The 22,614-nt window shown below is 41.4% G+C and overlaps 2 protein-coding genes across 8 annotated transcripts; one reads left to right on the forward strand and one right to left on the reverse strand.

The window, feature by feature from the left end:
• Positions 1-526: 526 nt before the first annotated feature.
• Positions 527-13,920, reverse strand: bag6l (BCL2 associated athanogene 6, like). 7 transcript variants are annotated; one of them, XM_072675915.1, is made up of 25 exons: positions 13,830-13,920; positions 12,007-12,095; positions 11,250-11,367; positions 10,621-10,856; positions 10,444-10,515; positions 10,073-10,201; positions 9,769-9,944; positions 9,516-9,645; positions 9,178-9,381; positions 8,844-9,072; positions 8,519-8,578; positions 7,931-8,253; positions 7,775-7,853; positions 7,072-7,391; positions 6,659-6,938; positions 6,398-6,567; positions 5,739-5,792; positions 5,546-5,648; positions 5,322-5,446; positions 4,820-4,954; positions 4,636-4,704; positions 3,841-4,053; positions 2,946-3,053; positions 2,644-2,790; positions 527-1,292 (listed from the first exon to the last, which is right to left on the reverse strand). In XM_072675915.1, the coding sequence occupies exons 2-25, from the start codon at positions 12,082-12,084 to the stop codon at positions 1,197-1,199; spliced, it is 3,654 nt and encodes a 1,217-aa protein (XP_072532016.1). In that variant the 5' UTR covers positions 12,085-12,095; positions 13,830-13,920; the 3' UTR covers positions 527-1,196. The 7 variants fall into 7 exon arrangements, with proteins under 7 accessions (XP_072532016.1, XP_072532017.1, XP_072532015.1 ...); XM_072675916.1 differs by lacking the exon at positions 13,830-13,920 and adding an exon at positions 12,467-12,614 and having other exon boundaries at positions 10,073-10,195; XM_072675914.1 differs by lacking the exon at positions 13,830-13,920 and adding an exon at positions 12,467-12,614.
• tdp2b (tyrosyl-DNA phosphodiesterase 2b) lies at positions 13,221-18,948 on the forward strand. The gene is made up of 7 exons (XM_072675922.1): positions 13,221-13,398; positions 13,498-13,658; positions 14,891-15,055; positions 15,163-15,254; positions 16,226-16,344; positions 17,308-17,478; positions 18,137-18,948. Exons 1-7 carry the CDS (start codon positions 13,285-13,287, stop codon positions 18,410-18,412), a joined length of 1,098 nt encoding a protein of 365 aa, XP_072532023.1. The 5' UTR covers positions 13,221-13,284; the 3' UTR covers positions 18,413-18,948.
• The last annotated feature ends 3,666 nt before the right edge of the window (positions 18,949-22,614 follow it).

The raw sequence follows: 22,614 nt of genomic DNA on the forward strand, positions 1-22,614 counted from the left end.
ACATAATTGTGGAAGCATGCAAATGCAGCAGAAGTCTTCTTCATCTGTTAAAGGTAACCTTAACTGAGGAACGTGGCTATCAAAATGATCTCTTAATTTCCGAATTTCCCTAGAAATTACGACTTGAGGGGATGTTCACATGCAACTAAGGGTATGGGTAATGGGTGTATGTCATATTGAAACAGCAGATAAATAATCTAAGGCGTGTTTCGCACACATCATTTGAATGGTGTAGTGATATGTCAGGCATACTGTTTAAATGGCTTTTGTTGTACCTTTATTGTAAAATTAAATATCTGGAAGCTTATTTATTGTTTACTATAGAAGCAAAAAAAAAAGGTTTAACTTTGAAATGAGGACAGGAAAGAGGTTTTTCTGAAACTTCTAACAGTTTCTTGTTTGTGAGATGAAGCTACTTCAAACATTAAAACAATGTACAGATAAAGCTTGCTGGGGTGGTGAAGCTGTGCGGTACAGAGGTGACTTCCAGCAAGACGACTCTACAGACAGATCCAAATGTTAAGACTTTTGAGACTATGTTTTTATTGCAGAACAGTTGCATTCACAAGCCACAGATTCATATTTTTAAATTAGAAAAAGAAGGAAAGCAGCAGTTGCAAAGCCAGACAGAGTAAAGCGTGGAATGAAGCTAGTTACACAGGGCAGCTACATATAAATAATAGCTACAGCTCCGATTTACAGTGTTCCTTAACCTAATCTAGCCTCCTGAAAAAACAGACAAGTATTTGAACCACCTCTGATTTCTACTGCTCAACCCGGAATGCACAAAGTACATGTTTATTTCAAGTATGCATGATCTGGTATTGTACTTGCCATTATTGCCACTATTAAAAACAAATCGTTACAACAATATACAACTAATTTACAACAGACATTACAAAGGAAGCCTTAAAGATATACAGAAGTTTCTTAAGAATGGATCTTGATGCGAGACATCTGGTCCCATAGATGTGGTCTATAGATCTGAAGAGAATAGATATTGTTCACAACAAATGGGCATCAATGGCTATTGCACACCAAGTGAAGAGTGATGAGTCCCCTTCACAGAAGAATCCAGCTCCTCTATTGATTGTGTGATATTGTCTGTCTGATTTTCTCGCTCACTACATGTAGAGTCGCAAAGAAATGACTGGAACATTTGAAATGGTAATGATGTGCAAAATTCAACTCAGAGGTTAGGAGTTCTCTGAGAAAGCCTTGTGTGTGTTGGGGAAACGCTGAGAGTTGTAGTCTGGATCTTCATTAACTCTTTTCTTTAAGTCATCCTTGACCTAAAGATTGAAAACGGGGAAGATTTTTATTAGAAATCCTAGACCTTGTACATCCCACACCCACCAGTCATAGCATTAAAATCCTCAGCTTAATATTGGGTGGGCCCCCTCGTGTCACCAAAACAGCTCTGCCCCGTTGAGGGATGGACTTTACACCACCTCTGAAGGTGCCCTGTGGGAACTGGCACCAAGACATTGGCAGCAAATTCTTTAAGTCATGGCTGAGCAAAGTCAAAGCATTAAATTGTAAATTAAAATTGTATTAAAAGAAAGGCCAATATTCCAGTTCAAAAGGTATAATTGATAAATCAAGTGGAAATAGCCACATGATTCAGAGCTTAGCTTTAACAGCAACACACACACACACACAGTTAGCTACAGAGACTCATATATGCGTTACACATTACACTGGCTTCCAGTTAGCTATTGAATGGATTTTAAAATACAGTTCTTTGCTCATAAAGCAGTACATAGGTTAGGTCCTGCAGGTCTATAAGACACCTCAGATTAGTAGAGGCTGACCTGTTAACAGTACCCATAACCAGAATTAAACATGGTGAGGCAGCTTTCAGCCTATATGCTGCAGTCAAGTTGGAATAAACTTCCTAAAGCTGTGAAATGTGCACACATTATTAAAAAACTAAATGAAATGTTTTATCCATATAATATCTAAAATGTTTTCCGTAGCTATACCAGCTCCTTGGAGGGCATCCCAAGGATTGATTAACAGCTTAGAGGTTGGTATTACTTCAAAGTAAGATTTTAGTTACAGCTGCTATTCAACAGATAAAAGCAGGAAGCAGCTGCTTAGTTACAGCAGCTGTAACTAAAATCTTATGCTTATGCTTGCTGCTTATACACACTTAGGGTAAATCACTTAAGTTCATCTAAATGTTCTCCTAAGCTTGATCAACTCCTTGGATGTTTTCAATGTTTGCTAGCATGAATTAACAGCTTAGATGCCAGCCTTCAATCGGTCACAGCTACTATCCAGTGGGACAGTAACTATTCTTTATTGCTAAAGCCTTTCTGAGGTGCTAGATCTCATGAAAATACTAATGCTTTTATTTGTGTGTTAGTAGGAAAGGCGCTATACAAATAAATTTGCCTTGCCCATTTCCAAACCTGCACATTTTTAGGAGAAGGAAAAAACACTTAAAAACACTTGGAATGCTCTATAATGAATTTTTCCTCACACTATAAAGGCTGGCTGGAGCTTTTAATGTAAGTGGACAAACAAGATTTGGTTCAAACAGTGATAAAAATGAATGTCTTAAGTTAAAAGGACAAATGGACTGACACTATTGAGATGGCAAAGCATGTATAGACTTATATCTGGACCACTCGTCACCTGTTGTGTATAGGCCTCCTGCAGCTCTGGTGTCTCCAGCTCTCCCTGAAGGCTGTCTGGGTTAGTAACAGGTCTCACTCCTACTGTTCTGGCAGCACGACTCACAGCCTCAGAGAGAGAAAGGTGCGGTCCCTCACCTTGAGCAGTCTATCAAACACAGCGCGCACACACACACCATCAGGAACAAACATCCCATGTAAAAGTATTATCTGCTTCTTTACATATTATATGTTCCATTGCCTATATTTACTTACCCTAATTTTAAAAAGAACATATCGCATACAAAAACAAAAATCACCAACCTTCCTCCTTTTGGCTGGCATTCCTTGAAGGTAAGCATCAGACAATGGAGGTTGAGCCTTTATTTTCCTCTGAGACAACATGTCATGCCTAATGATGGGCACCCACTCCTGAGAAATCACAAACATGCACACACCCGGTTTAGTTAAACCATCAGGTCTAAATATAGCAGTGTACTCCAAACGATGAAAGAACCCCCACTGAGCATGCAGTTGTAAGTGCTTAAAAATAACTCATTGCAAGTTTTTTTAGGGCAAAACTGCTCTTCTCTGCAATGATTCAAGATGACATCCTGTTGTATTCACAAATGACAGGTGTGGTTTTAATACAGAGAGCATCTGATTCAGTAGTGAAATCAAGTGTCCTTCTGCTTGTTTGGAATGAAAGTCTGTCATCTGTCATCTGTGTCATCAAGTTCTACATGGGATGGCCTTTTGTTTAAAAATGTCTTCTTCATTTGACATATACATCCAGCTAGGGACATTACCCTAGATACTGAAGCTTTAGATTATGTGGCCGAAAACCAACACGCTTTCCTTTACTTTTATAGGCCCATTTACCAAAAACCCACGTCAGCAGTGATGCCGAAAGCTGTGTTCAGCACAGAACCACATGATTCAAAACTGATTCAAAAGAAATGAACTGACATGAATGTCTGCTGCTGCAGCAGCTCCCAGAAAAAAAAAAACACTGCTGTTCATGCTTTTACCACCAGGTGTCACTGATGCTCATCAGTTTTTAATGCTTCACGTAATAAACCATTTTTCAATACAATTTGAAAGAAAGTGTAACTTCTTCAGAAAGCTTCGCTTTGCCATCACTAGTCCATTCAGAAGTACTCAGATGAAAGAAAGATATATTATAATATTATTATATAAAAATATATGTAACGCTTACAGGCGGCATAGATGCTGCCCACGGCTCTGCCTCTGCACCAGACTCCTCTCTCCCAGAAGCTGTAACTCCAGCAGGCCCTCGCGTCTCCCCAGGCAAGGGCCTAAGAGGAGGGGTGAGATCTGCAGCTGGTTCTCTACTATCAGCACTCTCTCCTGAAGATGCCATGGCCTCCTCTGCAGTGGTGGCATGAGCTGGAGACAGGCCCTCTTCCATCTACAGGTTGCAATGAGGGATCAGAATTATAAAGACTACAAACGAGTATGAATGTTGATCAGTCTTTATCTTAAATCCAGCTTCTGGTCCTAGATTTTGGTAGTTAACTGAATGTTTTGATGTAACTGATGGGTCATGTATTGTCATACCCATCAGTTATTACACAATCCAGGACCAGAAATTGGATTCAAGAGGCAGTGTTGAAGGGACATGATCTTTAAACACTTGATCTTGTTTAGAGACACTTAGTCTAGGCCTGAGCTACAATTCTGAGCATCATTCAGTTCTCTGTATTATTAAAAAGAACACTTATTCATGCTTATGATCCAAAAGATAAAGCATAGAATCAACAAGCACACATACATGTTTTTAATTACATAAAATTATATTGTGAAAACTCCAGAAAATGTGATGTGTGCCTGATTAATGCCCGGTTAATCATGCAATAATTTAAACTGTGATTTTGGCCTTTTCAACAAGAGCAATTCATTTAGCTCTATGCATGCCAAATCGCAATCACATATTTGCAGTTCTGAAGAGCAGTACTCAACAAATGAGGGCTCTTAACATTTATGAGCTCACCTCCACATTCTGGCTCTCTGACTGCTGGACTGCTTGAGTATCTGACTCCACTCTCATGGCAGACTCAGGCTAGAACAATTGACAATTGTATAAAGAATGTATTTAGACAGATCTGTATGAGGGAGACACTTTAGAATAAAATGTGTGTAGGAGTTGTATGAAAGCACTCATGTTAGAAACTTACCTGTGTGTAGATAACATAATGCTGAATCTGGTTCTCTGTGACTGGGTTATGATCCAAGATTACATGGAGTCTCATAGACATCATACTGGTTAGCCAGTTCACTAGACTGGGATTCACCTCTGCAGACATTCTCCTCTGCACGCACACACACACACAGAGAGAGATTAACAGCATGTACATCTTCAGTTTATCCCCTTGAGTCATGTTTATTTATTATTCAGTAATTAATTCTTGTGCAGAAACAAGTGTGATTTTCTTTGTAACCTTTTACATATCTTGTGGAGTCCCACTGGGTTCTATTTTAGGGCATATGAAACTGATGGTAATTATGACTAATGTAGTTATAAAAGTGAAAAGGTTTGAGCTACAGGGTCTATGGACATAAAACAAGCCTCTAATGTTTACATATCGAAAACAAAATGCTTTAAAAAAGAATTTGTTCAACAATTTCAAACTTAATGGATTTGTTCAGAAAAAAAGTCTGCAAAGACCGTAAACTCACAATGCGGTGGTTGATGACTGCAGTAAGAGCCCTCTGCTCTCCTCTTAAACAGTACAAATTTAGAGCTAAACATTCAAACAAACCCTGAGTGCACAGAAACAGCAGGCGAGGACCAAAGGTGTGATCTGGGGAGACATTAAAAAGACATTTAAACACCCAGCACCTCACCTCATCAGTGAGTTGTACATGACTGTTGGGACTATTGGAGATGGAGCAGTGTGTACCTGTACAGCGGAATATGTGCGTGGCCATCTGTGTGAACTGCTGTCTGAGGAAGGACATGTTGGTCTGGATGATGTCCACACCTTCCCGCACTGTAACTGTAGACTGAAACGCATAGGTCATAGAAAACATCAGGGTCATTGAGTAAATGGCTTGACATAACACTACATGCACACATGCATTAAACAGACTTACAAAGCTCTCCGCGATATACTCCTCCAGTCCATTGATGAGATCTTCAGCGGCAGTCTAGAGGGGAACATTTAGATCCTCAATTAAAAAAAAAAAGAAGAAGAAACCAACAATGCCTGTTTTTAAAAAAACATCTTTGAGAGCTTGAACTGATTCTAAATCTATATTCTATTTAATTATTAAAACATGACAATTAGGTGGTAGAAACGGTCTAATCCCTACCCCACATATTGTTAGCAAATAAGGTATTTCAGTTTACAGCATCTTACGGAATCATGTAACACAGGTCGTAATTGCAATATAGAAGAAGTCTGGCCCAAGGACTCTTATGGGTAAAGAATTGTGGGCTTGCCCAGAAAGGAAACCAAACCCCGGTCTGCCATAGGGAGGGTCATGTTGTTACCTACTGCACTACACATATTGTGTGACCAATCAGTGGTACCTTCTCCTAACAAACAAACAAAAGGTCTACATATAGAGATCTACACCTATTGATCAGCACAAGTTTCATCATATATTGTCCTCTTCTAGTCTGCTCAGTTTAAGTGGCAACATATGGGCACTCATCAGGCAATATGCATTAACCAATGTCAATGAAATAACTGTCAGCTTTGCAGACTATAAATGCAACATGAAGCATGGTGACTGAGCAAAAGACTTACAGCAATGTTGGCATCAGTAGGTTCCCGGCCCTGGAGATAGTGCTCAGTAAAGAAGGTGGTAAGTTCGGGCTGGATTCGACTCAGAGGCTGAGGATTTCCATGCAGCAACAGCACCATGTCCACCATGGAGAAACTCTGACAGACCAGCGACAACAGGTCTCCAAAGAACCCTGTCGAAAAGACAGCAAGGGTATAAGAGAAATCCATAGACAACATAAAACAATGTCTTGAACACATGCCACCCAATTCACACTCACTCACCCACTGCATCCCCAGACCCCGGTGTAAAGAGGTTGCTGGTCTGAGACAGTCTCTGGATAAACTGTGCAATGCTCTCACTGTTGCCCTGGCCAGCCCCCAGAGAGCCCATCATGGTGGACAGCACCCCTTGCACAATACCTGTGAACAGCTCTGGGCTTAGGGTTTCTCCTCCAGCATTGGGGGGCTGGGGAGGGTTGGGGGGTGCTGGTGAGGGACCAGATGGAGCAGTAGAAGCCGGTGAGGGCTGTTGATTTGGGGGAGGAAACACTGGCTGATTGGTCTAGGACGATAAAGGAGAGAAACCAAAGGATACACCTTAGAAAAATACAGTGAAATTCCAGGTTTTCATAGCATTTGCATGTAGGAAAAGAGGATTAAAAAAACAAAAACAAAAAAAAACAAAACACACTGACCTGGATGAAATCAGACAAACCCTGGATGAAGGTAGGAACACCAGGAACAGTCACTGTAATGGAAGGAGGACCTCCAGACACATTGGCACCAGCTACTCCAGCAGCACCACCCAGGAGAGAGCCAAGGAGCTGGCTTAGATTTCCCTCTGTACCTCCTTCCTGAGATTGGCCTATTGTAGCTGTGCTGGTGGTGTGGGTGGATGTCTGGCCAGACGTGTTGGCTGAAGAGTGAGAATTATTTGAAGAGGGGAAGGGAGAGGGTGATGAGGAGGTAGAGAAAGAGAATGAATGGGATGAAGAGGTAGTGGATATTTGATCACCTGGGAAGAAAAATTAACAGTTGTAACATTTGTCACAGCAGCCAATCTGACCCAATTAGATGTGTCAATGTCAAGTTCATATTTGGATTTATGGTCAATGGTTTCTTAAAGGGAGACTGCCTTAATCCTTCTGATGACATATCTTGAAGATACCTTCAAAAGACTATGACTGCTTTGGGTGGATCGTTGGGGATGGGCTTCATAGCAGTAACAATAGCTAGCTGGCTTTCATCCCGCCTTCAAGATAGATCACAAGGAGGTTTTAAACTCTTTGGATCCTTGCTTAGCAGATTTACAGATCTTCAGTAGTCAGAACATTAATAGCTTTAAAGGCGTTGGGGCATGTCGGAGCAGACAGGAGTCGTCTATAGGGTGCATCTCACCTGTGTGCATCGGCATTAGCAGCTGCCCAACCAAACCGCTGACCATCTGAGTGAGAGGAGAGGGAGCCACAGGATTGCCCTAGTAACAGAGTGAGAGAATAAAGAGCACTGCAAAGAAAGAGCCAGCTGAACTGAAGTTATCTACACACGTCTCACCTGTCCAGGTTGTTGGCTGGCTGTGGGGGGCACTGTGGCCCGTAGGTTGATGGTTGTCCCTCTAGTGCCTGTGGGCTGGGGAATGCGAGGAGAGAAGGAGGGTCGGGTGATGACTACCCTTGCTTGGGGGGGAGGAGGAGGAGGAGCAGCAGCAGCTGGGGACTCTCCATTCTGGCCAGCTGGACCAGGACCACTGGTCTGTTGGCCATGGTGACCAGCTGAGGCTGCAGTAGCCATGGCAGCAGCCTGCTGAGAGATCTGATGCACAATAGCTTGCATGAACTCAGGAGGCAGGCCTGGAATGTGCAAGGGTGGAGTGGTTCCTTTGGAGAGAGGAGATGCTGTGTTATATATATATATATATAAACTAACACCAGATAGATCACTGGCACAGAAAAAGTGTATTTTACTACAGTAAAAGAATTCTACATATAGGGTGAGTAGCATACTACTTGCTACAGTCAACATAGCAATAAAGGGTTTCCAGAAAATAGGCTGTAATCAGTTGCCAGAGATTGCTGCATTAAAGCCTGTTAATGTCAGCATGTCTGCAGTAGGTATTCACTATAAGGAGCAGTGGACACTAACCAGTCTGTCCAGCAGCGTTGGGATTCTGTTGGCCTGGGGCCTGAGCTCCACTGCCTGAATCTGTTGCACAAAAATGCACAGATCAGTGGCTAGCACTGCACTACTGCCCCCCAGTCCTGGTCTGAGAGCATTCCCCTCTGCTCAACCATATAAGGTTATGTGTTGCAGACAATTATGCCAGTATTGCCATGCCTTTACACTCTGGAATGAGTGATTTATGTCTAATAGAGTTTCTCACAGACCGGGAATGGACAGCTGGGTTCAAATACAGTGCTAATAATACACTGGGATTCAAGCTAAAGGCATGCACACAGCGGACACATACCATCCAGGTTCATCTGCATCATGACCACAGGCTCCATAGTCTGGTGAGTGATTCTGATCACACGAGGAGTACCCTGACCAGGCTGCTGATTGGCTCCATTGGGTGGAGACGGTGGCGCCTGTGCCTGACCTTGCTCTTCAGGCTGTCCAGATGGTTGAGATGCAGGAGGCTGACCTTCACCTGCCTGTCTGCCATTCGATGTCATGGTAACGGTGGTGCCAATGTTCATCTGTTGAAAATAGGTTTGTGATAAGTGATCACACTTTGTAGACAGTGTGTATCAAACACTCTTTAAAACACTGGAACACTTTTTAGCTATTGAGTAATATCTCACTGGTATTGGTATATGGGGTAATCCACTTTGCAGCAGAAGCGGAGAGGTATAGTGGGACATAGGTCGAACCACATGTAGGTGGCGAGGAGGCTGAGCTGCTAAATTGCATCGAAGATCACTCAAAGCAACTAAGGTGTTGCCTAGGAGACGAAGGGATTCTCCAACCATATTGAGAGTGCGCTGGTCTTCCTCACGCTCCTGTGTCTGTCACAGTAAGAAAGACAGAAACATTTAACACATGAATAAAACAAACACTGTCTATATGATAAACCATCACATAAAATGATACTGCAGTGATAGAAGCAACAATGTTGTAAAGACTGGAGTGTAACACATACATTGTTGTTGTAATCAGCTAAACTAGCTGCTCCCAGGATGGAGTGAGTTCTCTCCATAAAGGGTCGGAGTCGTTCCTCCACCCTCCGCACCTCTGAGAGGACCTCCACCAGCTCCAAAGGGCTTGGGTGACTGAAGGCAGAGACAGAGTGATAATCTGTTATACTACAGCAAATCTACACACTTTTGATCTGCCAAGTAAAAACAACAGCATACAATGATATTCTAAAACACAAGACAAAATGTTTCTCTTACTTGGGTCCGGAGTGAGGAGGTCCTTCTGTTTGTGTGGAGGCAGATGAGGAGGATGAAGAGGCAGGGGCAGGAGGTGGAGAAGTGTCCATTGGTTGTGCTAAAGAAGAAGAGGAGGAGGTGGAAGCTGGCTGTGAAGCTGCAGCACCTTGCTGGGCAGATGCTTCACTTGGTTGACCCTTAAAAGGATAAGTTTAACTTAGTTTATGGTCATAATGCAGTACAAGCATCAGTCTTCTGAAGAGCACTTTCAGAAAAGATGAACCATTTTTCACTGTCCCATTACTGGTTGTTCAGAAATCCATACCTCCAGTCTGTGAATCAAAGACTGTGTCTCTCGAAGCAAGTTTTCAGCCAGCTGGAGCCTTATTCTTGGTTCACTCTGCACTGACTGGTCCAAGTTGATGTGTACATCCACAGAACCATTGCTCTGCAACTGACAAACATTACACATTAGCTAAAGCCATAATCATGAACTGCAAAAACGGTTGCAAGATTGGCTTAAACCAGCTGTTGTCCAGTTGAAGAACTGACAAGTCCCACTGACAAAAGTGAATGGGGAGAGAACATTCTAGAGATTTTCAACACACAAACAAATGCGTGGCACACCAACCAAACATTCGTCCAGTCTGTGTACTCCGGCCTTTAGATCCTACAGACTTGTGACATGCAGCTTACCCCAGTGCTGGTGCTGACTCTTGCATTCCGACCAGCCTCCCCAACTCCAGCCATCATCTGCTGCACAGACATCTAGTGTACGATAAGATGCACGTAAGTGTTTTTCTACTAGTGCTAGATGAACCACAGGCAAACCTGGATCTGAAAACAGCATTGCGGTCTGAGAAAGGTATTAACCTGTATCTGTTGTGGGTCCATAATGTTAACAGGGAGGTTAAAGGTGCCTAGCATGACATAGCTGTTGCCATTCCGGTCATGTGGAGCTCCCTGAGAGGTGGAAGTAGAGGAGTGAGAAGAGCTGGAGCCTCCCTCAGTTCCACTTGATGAGCCAGGTACCGCACCTCCTCCACCCCCAGACTGGGTCGTCTGCGGAGGGGCCCGCTCAACAAGATGAATAACCTTGCCATCAACATCTGAGAAAGAGCAGTAAATAAATAAATAAATAAATAAATAAATAAATAAATAAAGTGGAAAATGTGACTTGTGTGCCTTTAATCTATAACACTGTGCACACGAAGAGTGCTGGTGGTACTGGCTTGCTCACTGGGGCTTGGATGCTGGAAGCAGCTTTGTAAAAACGCTCATTGTTACTTAACATTGTTAAGTCACATATTTCATCACAGATAGATTGATGTACAGAATTTTATTTATTTAACATACAAGACAGTCAGAAACCAAATTTCTAGAAAGTAAGCTTACTCTTTATATACATATATACTCTACACTTTTTTAGTCTGTCTGAGTCCAAATTACTACATTTTATTAACATGCATAGATTTACTATTTAGTGCATTCCTAACACTTACTGTATTCAGTGAGCGTCCTCTCATCCTGCAGCACCCTGCCCTGGTAGATCAGCCTCTGCTTATCCACTGGGATCTCAACAGAGGAGGCAATATGCTCTTTAAACTCCTTTACTGTCCACTGAGAGAAGGAGAAACGTAATCAGTCTGACAGCCAAACTTTTAAAGATTTACATTACCATATTATTTTCACAACTATCTAGGGTACTTTGCCTCAGTCACAGCACTGTTTCAGGAGTTTGATCCCTGTTGTATTACATTAGTCCACTGATATACACCGATCAGCCATAACATTCAGACCACAGACAGGTGAAGGGCAAAACGTTGATTATCTTCATCTACAGTTGCTTTAAGGGGTGGGATGGCTAGACAGCTGGGTCAAAGCACCTCCAAAACATTTGGCAAGTCTTGTAAGGGGGGGGGGGTCCTGGTATGCAGTGGATGGTACCTACCAAAAGTGGTTCAAGAAAGGTACCACCTGTGAACCAGCGACAGGGCCATGGGCACCTAAGGCTCACTGATGTACTCCATGGAGGCTCCACCTTAGAACCTATAGGACTTAAAGGATCTGCTGCTTACGTCTTGGAGCCCATGCATCAAAAAATCTGATCTGTTGTGGCAGCACCTACTCACTATTAGGCAGGCAGTACTAATGTTATGGCTGATCTGTGTATAGCTACTGGCTTTCTGCTTACTCAAACCGGAAAAATACAATTAAACAAATGTGTCGTACAACAGCAGTTCATAAAATAGGCTTCACCTCTCCTCGGACAGTGTAGCTCCTGCTCTGCGAGTCCAGAGTTTTAACTGTAACCTCGATAGTCCCTGACTCCTCCATGGACCCCTTAACTGTGAAGAAACCCATGTTCAGACATGAGAGGCAGATGAATGAGGGATTAGAGTATACATGTCTACCAGCACTGGAGCTACAGTATACAGACCAATAAACAAGGCACCCAAGGTTTAGCACCCAGGATCTCCAGCACTAACGCTAACTAGCAATCAACATCTTCCATCATTTCCCACACCTAGCAGTTAAAGAAAACACCCTCAACAGCTGATCGTTCATCACGAGCTGATCAACAGTGGAGAATTAGCTCGCTAACCAATTTAGCTAGCTAACGGTGCCGGTGTTCACGCATTACACTGACGGAAAGTAGCCACTTATCTTCAAACAAAACATACACACATACTGGTGCTAATCTGGGCAGATTAAATACCTTCTTTTACTTTGTTAGTACGGCAAATCTGCGACGTTCGCTCCTAATCCCAGTTTATCTGATGCCAGCTAGCTAAATTAGCTAACCAGCTAATCCAGCACCGTTTCCGAGCAACATCGACCACACTGTGCAGACTGTTTGCGTACAGATTGCGCAGAAGCCGTTTGTACCAACCTCCACTAAGACAATCCGATGAAAATCTGCGCAAATACGCGCCGCCTGTGCAACAAATAAGATTAAGCGATGGAAGTGACGTAGGTCAGTATTTTTAAGTAGGGCCGTTTTTTGAGCTTGTTAAAAATAATAAGAGAAAAGAAAAATGATATTTTTATCCCTTTAAACCACATTTGTTTTGTTTACTTGTTACTGTTAGCTACTTGTTTTGTAATTGTAATCTATGTTTGTTTAATGTAATTAAACGTGGTTAATTTTGTAATGACTCGCGTTTTCATAATAAGAATGGTATTTATAATTCATTTAAATGGCAATCTGAACGTATCGCTGCTCTCTATTTGAACACACCGTTGCTAAATATCGTGTTTAAAGGCAAAGGAAAACGGGTGCGTTCCAATTTGCGTACTTGTAGTCTAAGTAGTGCTCTAGAACGGTCGGCTAGTGCGTGAAAGTCCGGCGCCAAAGTGTAGACTAGCTAGTGTACAAGTATGTGGTCTTAAATTAAAACACAGCCATTCACTGTTGCCGTGACTAGGGTTTCACCCGGACTGTTTTCGCACTTACACCGGGTTGAATATTCCCCGCCGTGTGCAGTTTCCCTGGTTGCTCGAACCTCAGCAAGTGTAACGTCGAGTAAAGAAGACATGGACGAGTTGGAGCAGACGAGGCTGCGCCGGTGCGACGAGTTTTCTACAATCACCGGGTCGGACAGTGCTGTCGCTCAGTGTTACCTCGCTGAAAACGACTGGGACATGGAGGTTGGTATCGGACGTTAGCGGGACATCTCTTCGCGTTGTGGCGGACTGGTTTTGATAACCGTGTGAATCCCAATTGTGGGTTATTTGTGGTTTTCGCAGCGAGCCCTGAACTCCTTCTTCGAAGCAGACATGGAGTCCGTTTTTGATGTCGAAGACGGAGAAGAGGGCAGACCTGTGAGTAAGAGAAAGGGGACAGACCGTCCAGAGAGGACGGGTGATGCTCCAGAAAAGAAGAGGATGCACTCTGCGCAGGTGGACTGGTCAGTATGGCTAGTAGTAGTAGTAGTAGTAGTAGTTGTTGTTGTTTAGATGGTCGAAGAATCTAGGTCTTTTCATAAAAGCTGCTGTTCTCAAGACCGATCTTTGAACTAGTGCTAGGTGATATTCACCCCAGTTTCAGATAGTGAATAATCACCATAGTCACATTTTACCTTTGCGCTGCTCCTCTGTCTGTAATGGAGAGAATGGAGGCGCTGTAGTTGCCACTCTGGGCTCGGCACGCTGCTGCTGACTGCAGTGTGTGACTGTGGTGAGGCGGGCAGGACATCGCCAGCGAGAACCGTAAGGTTCCTGTTCTGCCACAGTCCACACGCTTCTTTCACCTCGAAGGAAGGTTCTGTGTCTCTCAGTAGTCTAGAACTGCATGTAAGGGTTTTCTTCATGAGGGTTGGCCCAAAGCGCAAATTACACTTCCCGGCTGTAGGGGGAGCCAAAAACGCCACCAGCGCTGCCAGCCGCCACTTAGTTTAATTTCATGCACATTTTACTGGTAGAAATTCTCCTTTCTGTTATCATCTATGAAGCTTTTACTAGTAATAATGTCAGATCTTTACAGCCATTCTGACTTAATGTAATTTTGACTAGTCATATGTTAGCATAGATCTACACGAAATCTCATTCTTGGCTATATTTACATTTATACTGGTAAAAACTGAAACCTTAGTTGATCCCCGGGTACTGAGGTGTCTGACTACTGCTCCGTCCGTCCGTCTGTCTGTCTGCCTGCCTGCCTGCCAGCCAGCCAGCCAGCCATCCATCCATCCATCCATCCAGCCATCCAGCCAAGGGTTAAATGTAGAGCTTGAATTCCATTGTAGTGCTGTGCAGTGTAAAGTGTGCTTCATTTTAATAAAATTTATTACAGAATGCTTTTAGGTTTTTATAGATACAACTAACAATAAAATAGGTTTAGTTGTGTGCCATCTAAACTGGTATAGATGGCAAACATTTAACCTAAATGAAAGTATATTTTCAGAAGGGGAACATATGATTTGTCTATTTTTATGTATTTATTCATGTACAAACTGAAACTGAAACTAAAACACCCACCAAATACAAACCAGTCTTGGAGACCTTTAAAAAGCTCTATGCGAATCTTGCCAAAAACCAAAAGAAGTAGAACAGTATACTGATATAGATTATTATACAGCTTTACTTGAAATGTTAAATAATATTCTATAATAATAATAACCAGTTAATTTTGCAATTTCAGCATTGATTTGACGGAGGAGGAGCCGGCCTGCTCCAGCAGCACCAGTTCAAAAGAAAATGAGAGTGATGGAGACAGCAAGCTCTCAATTATCTCCTGGAATGTGGATGGCCTAGACACGTTGAGCCTCGCAGAACGTGCCAGAGGCCTGTGTTCTTACCTGGCACTGTGAGTCCATCCAAGTCAATCGGAAATGTAATTATTCGCTGTGCATTTAATATACCGAGACTTTTTGCTGCTCTGGTTGGTTGGGCTTATTTTGGCCTCTCTTGCAGATACACGCCAGATGTGGTGTTCCTACAAGAGCTCATCCCTTCGTACGCTCAGTATGTAAAGAAACGTGCCGTCAGCTACCTATTCATTGAAGGTAGAAGTCTGATCTTGATGTGATGTGACGTGTTAAAGGTGTGACTGCCTATACATGAAACCAAAAATCGAAAACTGTAATGTCGATTCACTGCTCACTTTCTTCCATGGGTCTCTTATTCACTGTTTTTTGTAGAACACCATTGGAAACAATCAAAACTAGGCATCTGGGTGCAGCCTATCAGAGTGAAGTGTTATGAATGCACCCATTCTGATTTGACTGGGCTTATTATACATCTATTTATATATATTTTTTAATTATAGGGAGTTTGATATTTTTAAGGTTTATTAAGGATTATAGTTTGAGCTCTGTAGAGTCATTTAAACCTTTTTAACTAGGGCCGGGCAGTTTGACAATAATAATGTGTGGAGGGATTTCCAGATCCGGTGACTTAGGATTGGTCAGGGGGGCGATGTTGAATGTTTTTAAAAAGCTCTTCTGTAAAATGTTTTTTTTTTCTGCCGTTCTTGCTGTTTAATACTCACATACTAGAAAAGCTAATCATAGCTCATTCAGTCAACAAACAGCATCAGGTTAAGGTGTGTGTCACTTTATGTTCTGATCAGCATCAGCTGACAGTCAGCATTAGGGTGATTGGATCAGGGGGCAAAAATAATTGAGCTATGATTGATTGAGACATCTCTAATTATATCATGATATTTGATATGATATTCATATACATTTCCATGATATGTCACAGTATGCACCAGCAATTAGATTACCTTCTATTAAAAGATCTTAGTACAGAGAATTTTATTCTTAATGTGCTGCACCACATCCAAATATAAAGGAATAATTGTACTTGCATGCTTATACATGCAGTTGGTCAGTGATCTTTGCACTAATGATACATTAGTACAAAGCACATTCAGGCACTTTTTTGTTTTATTTAAAATGTATTGTATAGGACATCTCCATATTGTATTGTTATGCTAAAAGAATATCTCTTCTGATTATATTATTATCCAAAGGAAACGAGGAGGGATACTTCACTGGCCTCATGCTGAAAAAATCACGAGTAAAGCTACAAAAGAGTGAAATCATTTCTTACCCAACGACTCAGATGATGAGAAATCTCTTGTGTGCCCAGGTATGTTTTTATGCATAATAACACTGGAAGTCAGAAAGAATCGCTCAGATGTTCTGTTGTCATACACTGATGTTTAGTAGCTGTTCTTGATGTGTTTGAAGGTAGCTCATCAGTCTGTTTTCTGAAGAACCACATATATTGACATGATCTGCCAACAAGACATGATTACTGGAAGTGAATGTTCAGGTTAGAGGTCTGATTTAGAGGGCTTGGTTTTTAATATCTGCTCATGCTTGTAAAATCTAGCGTTGTTCCATCCATATCATTCCCACCTGAAATGTCAGCCGTAACGCAGGCTAGCTCTATTCAGAATTGTCCATGTGTAGTTGTTGTCATTTTTGTCCCTGCTTTTTGTGTCTTTAAGATTACTTAAGGTAAATCTCGTGAATCAACATTTGAAAACAAGTTCTTTCTAGTGTAGATTTTACAGCGCACCTGCACCCTCTTTTCATCCCACTCGCTTTCGCAAGCAGCCAATAATTAAACCGCCTGAGCCCGCTTATCTTAGCTCCCCTCTGGTCTTACCTGCAACTTGTTGGCTTTTTGCTAAAATTGTATTCCAGTCGCCAGCTACTTTGCAGATCATGTGGGACATGGGAAACATCTGCAGACCTTTAGTTCAGGTGACCTCAGCAAAACGATCTCTAGATTTTAATTCCTTTGATGGCTGTGTTGAAGAAAACCCAGGCACTGTAGGAGGTGTATAGAGGTGTGCAGTTCCTGGAGATCAAGAAAACAAATGAAAATATGACATAAAAGTAAGGCTGTCAGAGGATCCTTATACAAAATACTTGCATTTTGTTTTTTGGGTGAGATCATTACAGAAAACATTTGAGCAATTCTTTTTGACTGTTTCAAACCATACAGTGTAGTGAACTCTTCAGTAAAATCTGGGGCAGAATTATGGAAATGTGCCCATGTACATGAGTTGCCTTGTCTAACCATATGGTCTGTACTGTGTAGGTGACTTTCTTGGGTAAGGAAGTGTATTTGATGACTTCACACTTGGAGAGCTGTAAGGACCAAGCTACAGAGAGGATGAAACAGCTGGGGATGGTGTTCCAGAAGATAAAAGAGGCTCCAGATAACATGACGGTTATTTTTGGAGGTGACACCAATCTTAGAGACTCTGAGGTAATTTTCTGTTTTACTGAAAGAAACTACACATTTAAGTAAAAAGGGTTCTATATGGTGATTAAAGAAAATGTTTGGTCCTGTATAGAACCTCTTTTATTACTGTTTTTTACGAAAGGCTTAACCTTTAACCAGTCAAAAAGAACCATTGAGGTATCCAAATGGTTCTATTTAGAGTGATTGCCTATACTAAATAACCATTGATAAGCTCTTTTTAAGGAGTGTACTCAATTTTCAGGTTCCAAGTCATTCTGAATTATAGGGTTTTTTGACATATGTATTGTGTGGTGCTGTAAAATGGTTCATGGTCCTAAAATAGACTTCAGAAAGACACTGGCAGTTAAAAAAGAAGCAATTCACAACAGATTAGTAAGATAGTAAGCTTATCTGTCAGTCAGCTGACGCTGAAGTAAAGATGGGTCATGCGGCAAAACTGTGATTCAAAACAGTAGGTCCATGCCAGAATGACTGAGCATTAATTTTACTTCTAGCTGTTTATGAAGCTAAATTTAAGTTTAGTAAATACTTCTTAATGGTTCTCAACGGTGGAGTGCCAGCACTGTTAGTTCATTAAGTTAGTTTACTGTGTATGACCTATGGAACCTGCATAATCTCTAAAATGGCTTATCTTCTGTTCTGTTGTTCAATGTCTGAGTAGGTGGCAAAGGTGGGAGGTCTACCTGCAGGTGTGACTGATGTGTGGGAGGATCTTGGCAAACAAGAGCACTGCAGATACACATGGGACACCAAAACGAACAGCAATAAGAGTGTTTCCTACGTCAGTAGGTGTCGCTTTGACCGCATCTACCTGAGGCCCTCTAAAACAGAGTCGAGAATGGCTTCTGAACACATGACCTTGGTTGGAATGGAGAAACTGGACTGTGGCCGTTACACAAGTGATCACTGGGGAATCTACTGCACTTTTACAACCTGATTTTACCACCCTGAAAGCCTTGGAGTGACTTTTTAAATCAGAATTGAGGACTCTTCAAGAGCCCATTCGATTTGGTTTCAGTTTAGTTATTGAAGGCTGGCTGCACTGACTCAAGTAAGAAGGCAGGACCTACATTTCCATTTTTAATTTTCCTTTAACTTCATGGTATAGGTGTGTCAATTCAAGCAGAAGAACAACAGAGATGATGCTTAATGATCATGGTTGTGTAAAGAGTCTGATTGTATTATATAGGCAGAAAACTTGCCTCCCTCAGGACTGGTTCCCTTGAGAGAGTCTGCTTGAGTTTAGGCTTAATTACACAATAAGCACCCATCATTGAGTTTCTCATTGGGCTTCACCTCTTCTGGGAACACAAGCCTTCAGATGTGGTGGTCCATGTGTTTTAACATTCATATTTATGAATGTGCCTAGTTGACATGAGGACTGTGATTACTTCTTTTCCTGTTCTCACAGTGTTTGATATTCATGTGTGTTTTAACTATATAAAAGCTTAATAAACTAAAGGTGGATTATAATGTATTAAAATGTTTTTATTTATAATTATTTTTATTATTATTATAATGTAAATATTCTTAATCAACCACAAGGTGTCAGAATTTTCTAAACTGAAAAAAACTGAACAGAAACTGTACTTGTAGTTTAAAAAAAAGCATGTGTGCTTCTTGTGAAATTCGCTAGTACCCTGCGGCTACACAGTAAAAAACAAACATGAAAACCGAGCAATGGTGCATTGGAAAAGGTAGCAGTAAACATCAAATAATGTGTTGTTTGGGCTGAGGGTATAATGGACAATCAAGTGTTAGATTTTTATTAAGGAAATCGAGAAAGAAAAGAATCGTAATTAAGTTAAAGATTAGTAACTTTGTCAGTGTTATGTGATTGTGTGTCGAAGCAAAGCCCTATTACTATAATTATGTAACCTTTTATCCAAGTTTACAGTTTGTGATCTCCATGATAATGAATTGAGATTAAACCACTAAGGACCTAATTTCCTAGAAAGGGAAGTAGTGAGGCAAGTCCAAGACTATACAGCATTTAGAGAGTTTCTGTTGAAATGAGAACATAGTCTAGCGCTAGGCTTAGTTCCTGTTTGGGAAAACCAGCCTTAAAATAAATATAAAGGTGCTGCAGCATTCAGGGGAGTTTTAAGCACTGCCAAAGACCAGTCGCTTTTGGTTTCCTAAGTAACCATGTAACCAAAAAAAACAAAACAAAACAAAAAAAACATAAAATTAAAATTTCCAAGTAAGCATAGAGGTAACTTTGAATTTTTAGTCTATTCAAACTAACTGAGATTATTCTTGAGTAAATAGCGATGCACTTTTGTAAGCTGCTCTGGATAAGAGCGTCTGCTAAAGAGCTGTAAATGTAAATGTAAATTGGTGTAGAACATCAGAACTATTCAACTCCTTCATCACAAGAGTCTTTAGTACTTAGAAAAGCACTCTTTTGCTGTTTTGGCCTGCTGCAAACATGATGCTTAGCCACACGCCGTTCCAGAGGAATCTTAGCCCATTCCTTATGGGCAATGGCCTCCAGTTCACTAATGTTCTTGGGTTTGCATCTCTGCAACCACCTTCTTTAAATCCCACCAAAGATGTTCTATGGGGTTCAAGTTGGGCGACTATGACAACCACTCCAAAATCTTCCAGGACTTCTTCTGCAACCCTACTTGAGTTTGAGGTATGCCTGGGATCATTGTCCTGTTGGTAGATCCAATGCCGCCTAAGCTTCAGCTTCCTCACAGAATTCTCACTGAATCCATCTTGCCCTGCACACACTATACGTTTCCAGTGCTAGAGGAAGCAAAGCAGCCCAAGAGCACCATTGAGTCACCACCATTCTTCACTTTAGGCATGCCATACAGCTGATCCATAGGCCCAAACAAATCACCAGTTTTGTTTCATCGCTCCACTGACGTTGTGGGATTCTGTTTTGTAGAGCGATGAGGAAGCATCGTTAGTTAATTTAGTTAGTTAAAGTTTGTTAATAAACCTTATTTGCAGTGGAGGTTGAATAATAGAGTCCTTGTTATTCTTGGTAGATAGCACTGCAAACTTCCCCATGATCTGTGAAGGTGCTCAGACCAACAACACACTTAAACAGCTGGACAAACATGAAGCAAAGCGCAGGATGACAATTCAGCAGAGTAGTGGGAGCTTATGAAACATGAGCTGCTCTGCAGATCTAACTAATCTCTAGGCAAACTACGACTTGTTTGACTAAAATTCACTGACGTAATTTCAAAGTACCCACGATAAGAATACAGTGTGTGTTGAACACTAATATAATTTATTGCTGATTTCACATACAGTTGGAGATTCTGTTCAAATACAGTATAATGCGTCTACACTGAAGAAAACCAACTGATAAGATGTGGTTCATGGACCTCAATATAGGCTATTATCTGATTGTACTTTGGAAGAAGCAGTGCAGACAGTGCTGCTGTTATTTAGCTGGCAGTGCTGCATAGCACTGCCTGGCAAGACGTGCTAGGATGACTGACGGTCTCAAATGCGGCCATTGTGTTCACAGTAGTCCAAGGTTTGTTTTAACAGGCTTTGTGGGGACGTTTGGGTCTTTAACTGCATTTTAAAGTAGCTGCCAGTCTGTGTGGACTGTGGCAGTTACTATCTTAGGCAAGACAAACATGTGACTCTTGTATAAACCTGAGGACTGCCAAGGCTGATCAACCTTTGAAGAGGTCAGATGTGTAAACATTACATTTAAACTGGGCCAAACTGTCATAAGATCTGCAATCTAAAAGGATTTCTGCCTGATGCTCTGTGATAATCAGAGGATTTTTGTCACAGATACACTCTTTTATGGTCCTTCTACCATACTAGGCCTTTTCTGGGCTGGCAATCCAGTCTATAGTTTATGACCTGTTCATTTTATTTCAAAGTTTTACAGCTTTTACTGTGGTCATATTGTATTTGCCATTGTGCTTTTCCTAACTTCCCTTCACAAAACAAACACAGCTCACATTGTCTCAAAGCTTTAACATGAATAAAACACCAAAATCAATGGTTCTATTTCTAAACCAGTCTTAACAAATGCTAATGCTGCTTAGGAGTAGCCTTTTAAAGTGGAATACCACACATTTTTCCCCCAAATTCCAGCATAATTAAATGATTATGTATTAGATATCTAATTGATATATTAGAATGTGTTTGTATAAATGCACTCATTGCTACAGTGGATCCCATTGGTTGCTATAATATTTCAGGAAGTGGGTGGTATGGTATCCCCAATAATTGCTCTAATCACTACTATGTAGTTTTCTGAAATCACAGAATTTATAAAATATGAGATCTTTAACTGTCTTAACTTCTCTTGGTTTAAGCTGCTTTTGTACAAAGTGGATGCTAGCTCGTAGCTATGATACCCCGGGTGGTTGCTATGGTGTTGCTAAGTAGATGCTAAGGATGCATCAGTGTGTTGGTGATTGTTATGGTATCTGAGGCGGTTGTCATGATGTTGCTTGGTGATTCTTAGGTTGCTAGGCTGTTGCTGTGGTAAGATAAGTTGCTGCCAAGATGTTGTTAATGGTTTGGCGTTACATATGTAATATTGTGCATCTCATTTATTACTATGGAAACAATTCATTGCTACACAAAAACCACATGTCCAATCAAAAAGCTGCATACAAGCACCAGAAATATTGGAATAGTTTGAATGGTGTCAATATCCTAAAAAAGTATTTTTTTTGCTGTGAATGATTTGTTGATGTGTTTACATCTCAACCATTGAACCATTACAATGACCAGCCATAACATTAAAACCACTGACAAGTAAATTGAATAATATTAATAATCTCGTTATAGTGGCATCTGTCAAGGGGTAGGATATACATATCAGGCAACGAATGAGCAGTCAGTTCTTGAAGTTGATGATTTGGAAGGAAGAAAAACAGGCAAACAAAGATCTGAGCCATGCTAGACAAGTGGGTCAGAGCATCTACAGAATGTCGGGGAGTCTTAGTAGGTTGTCCCAGTAGGAAGCCGTTAAGCTCGCCGACTAAGGTTTAAGCAAGGACAGCCAGTGAACCAGCAAGAGGGCCATGGGCACCCAAGGCTCACTGATGCACATGGGCAGCGAAGGCTAGCCTGTCTGATTCAATCCCACATAAGAGCTACCATAGCTCAAATTACTGAAATTGTCCATGCCTGGACAGATCA

The sequence above is a fragment of the Salminus brasiliensis genome, chromosome 3, assembly GCF_030463535.1.
Source record: "Salminus brasiliensis chromosome 3, fSalBra1.hap2, whole genome shotgun sequence".
Lineage (NCBI taxonomy): Eukaryota > Metazoa > Chordata > Actinopteri > Characiformes > Bryconidae > Salminus > Salminus brasiliensis.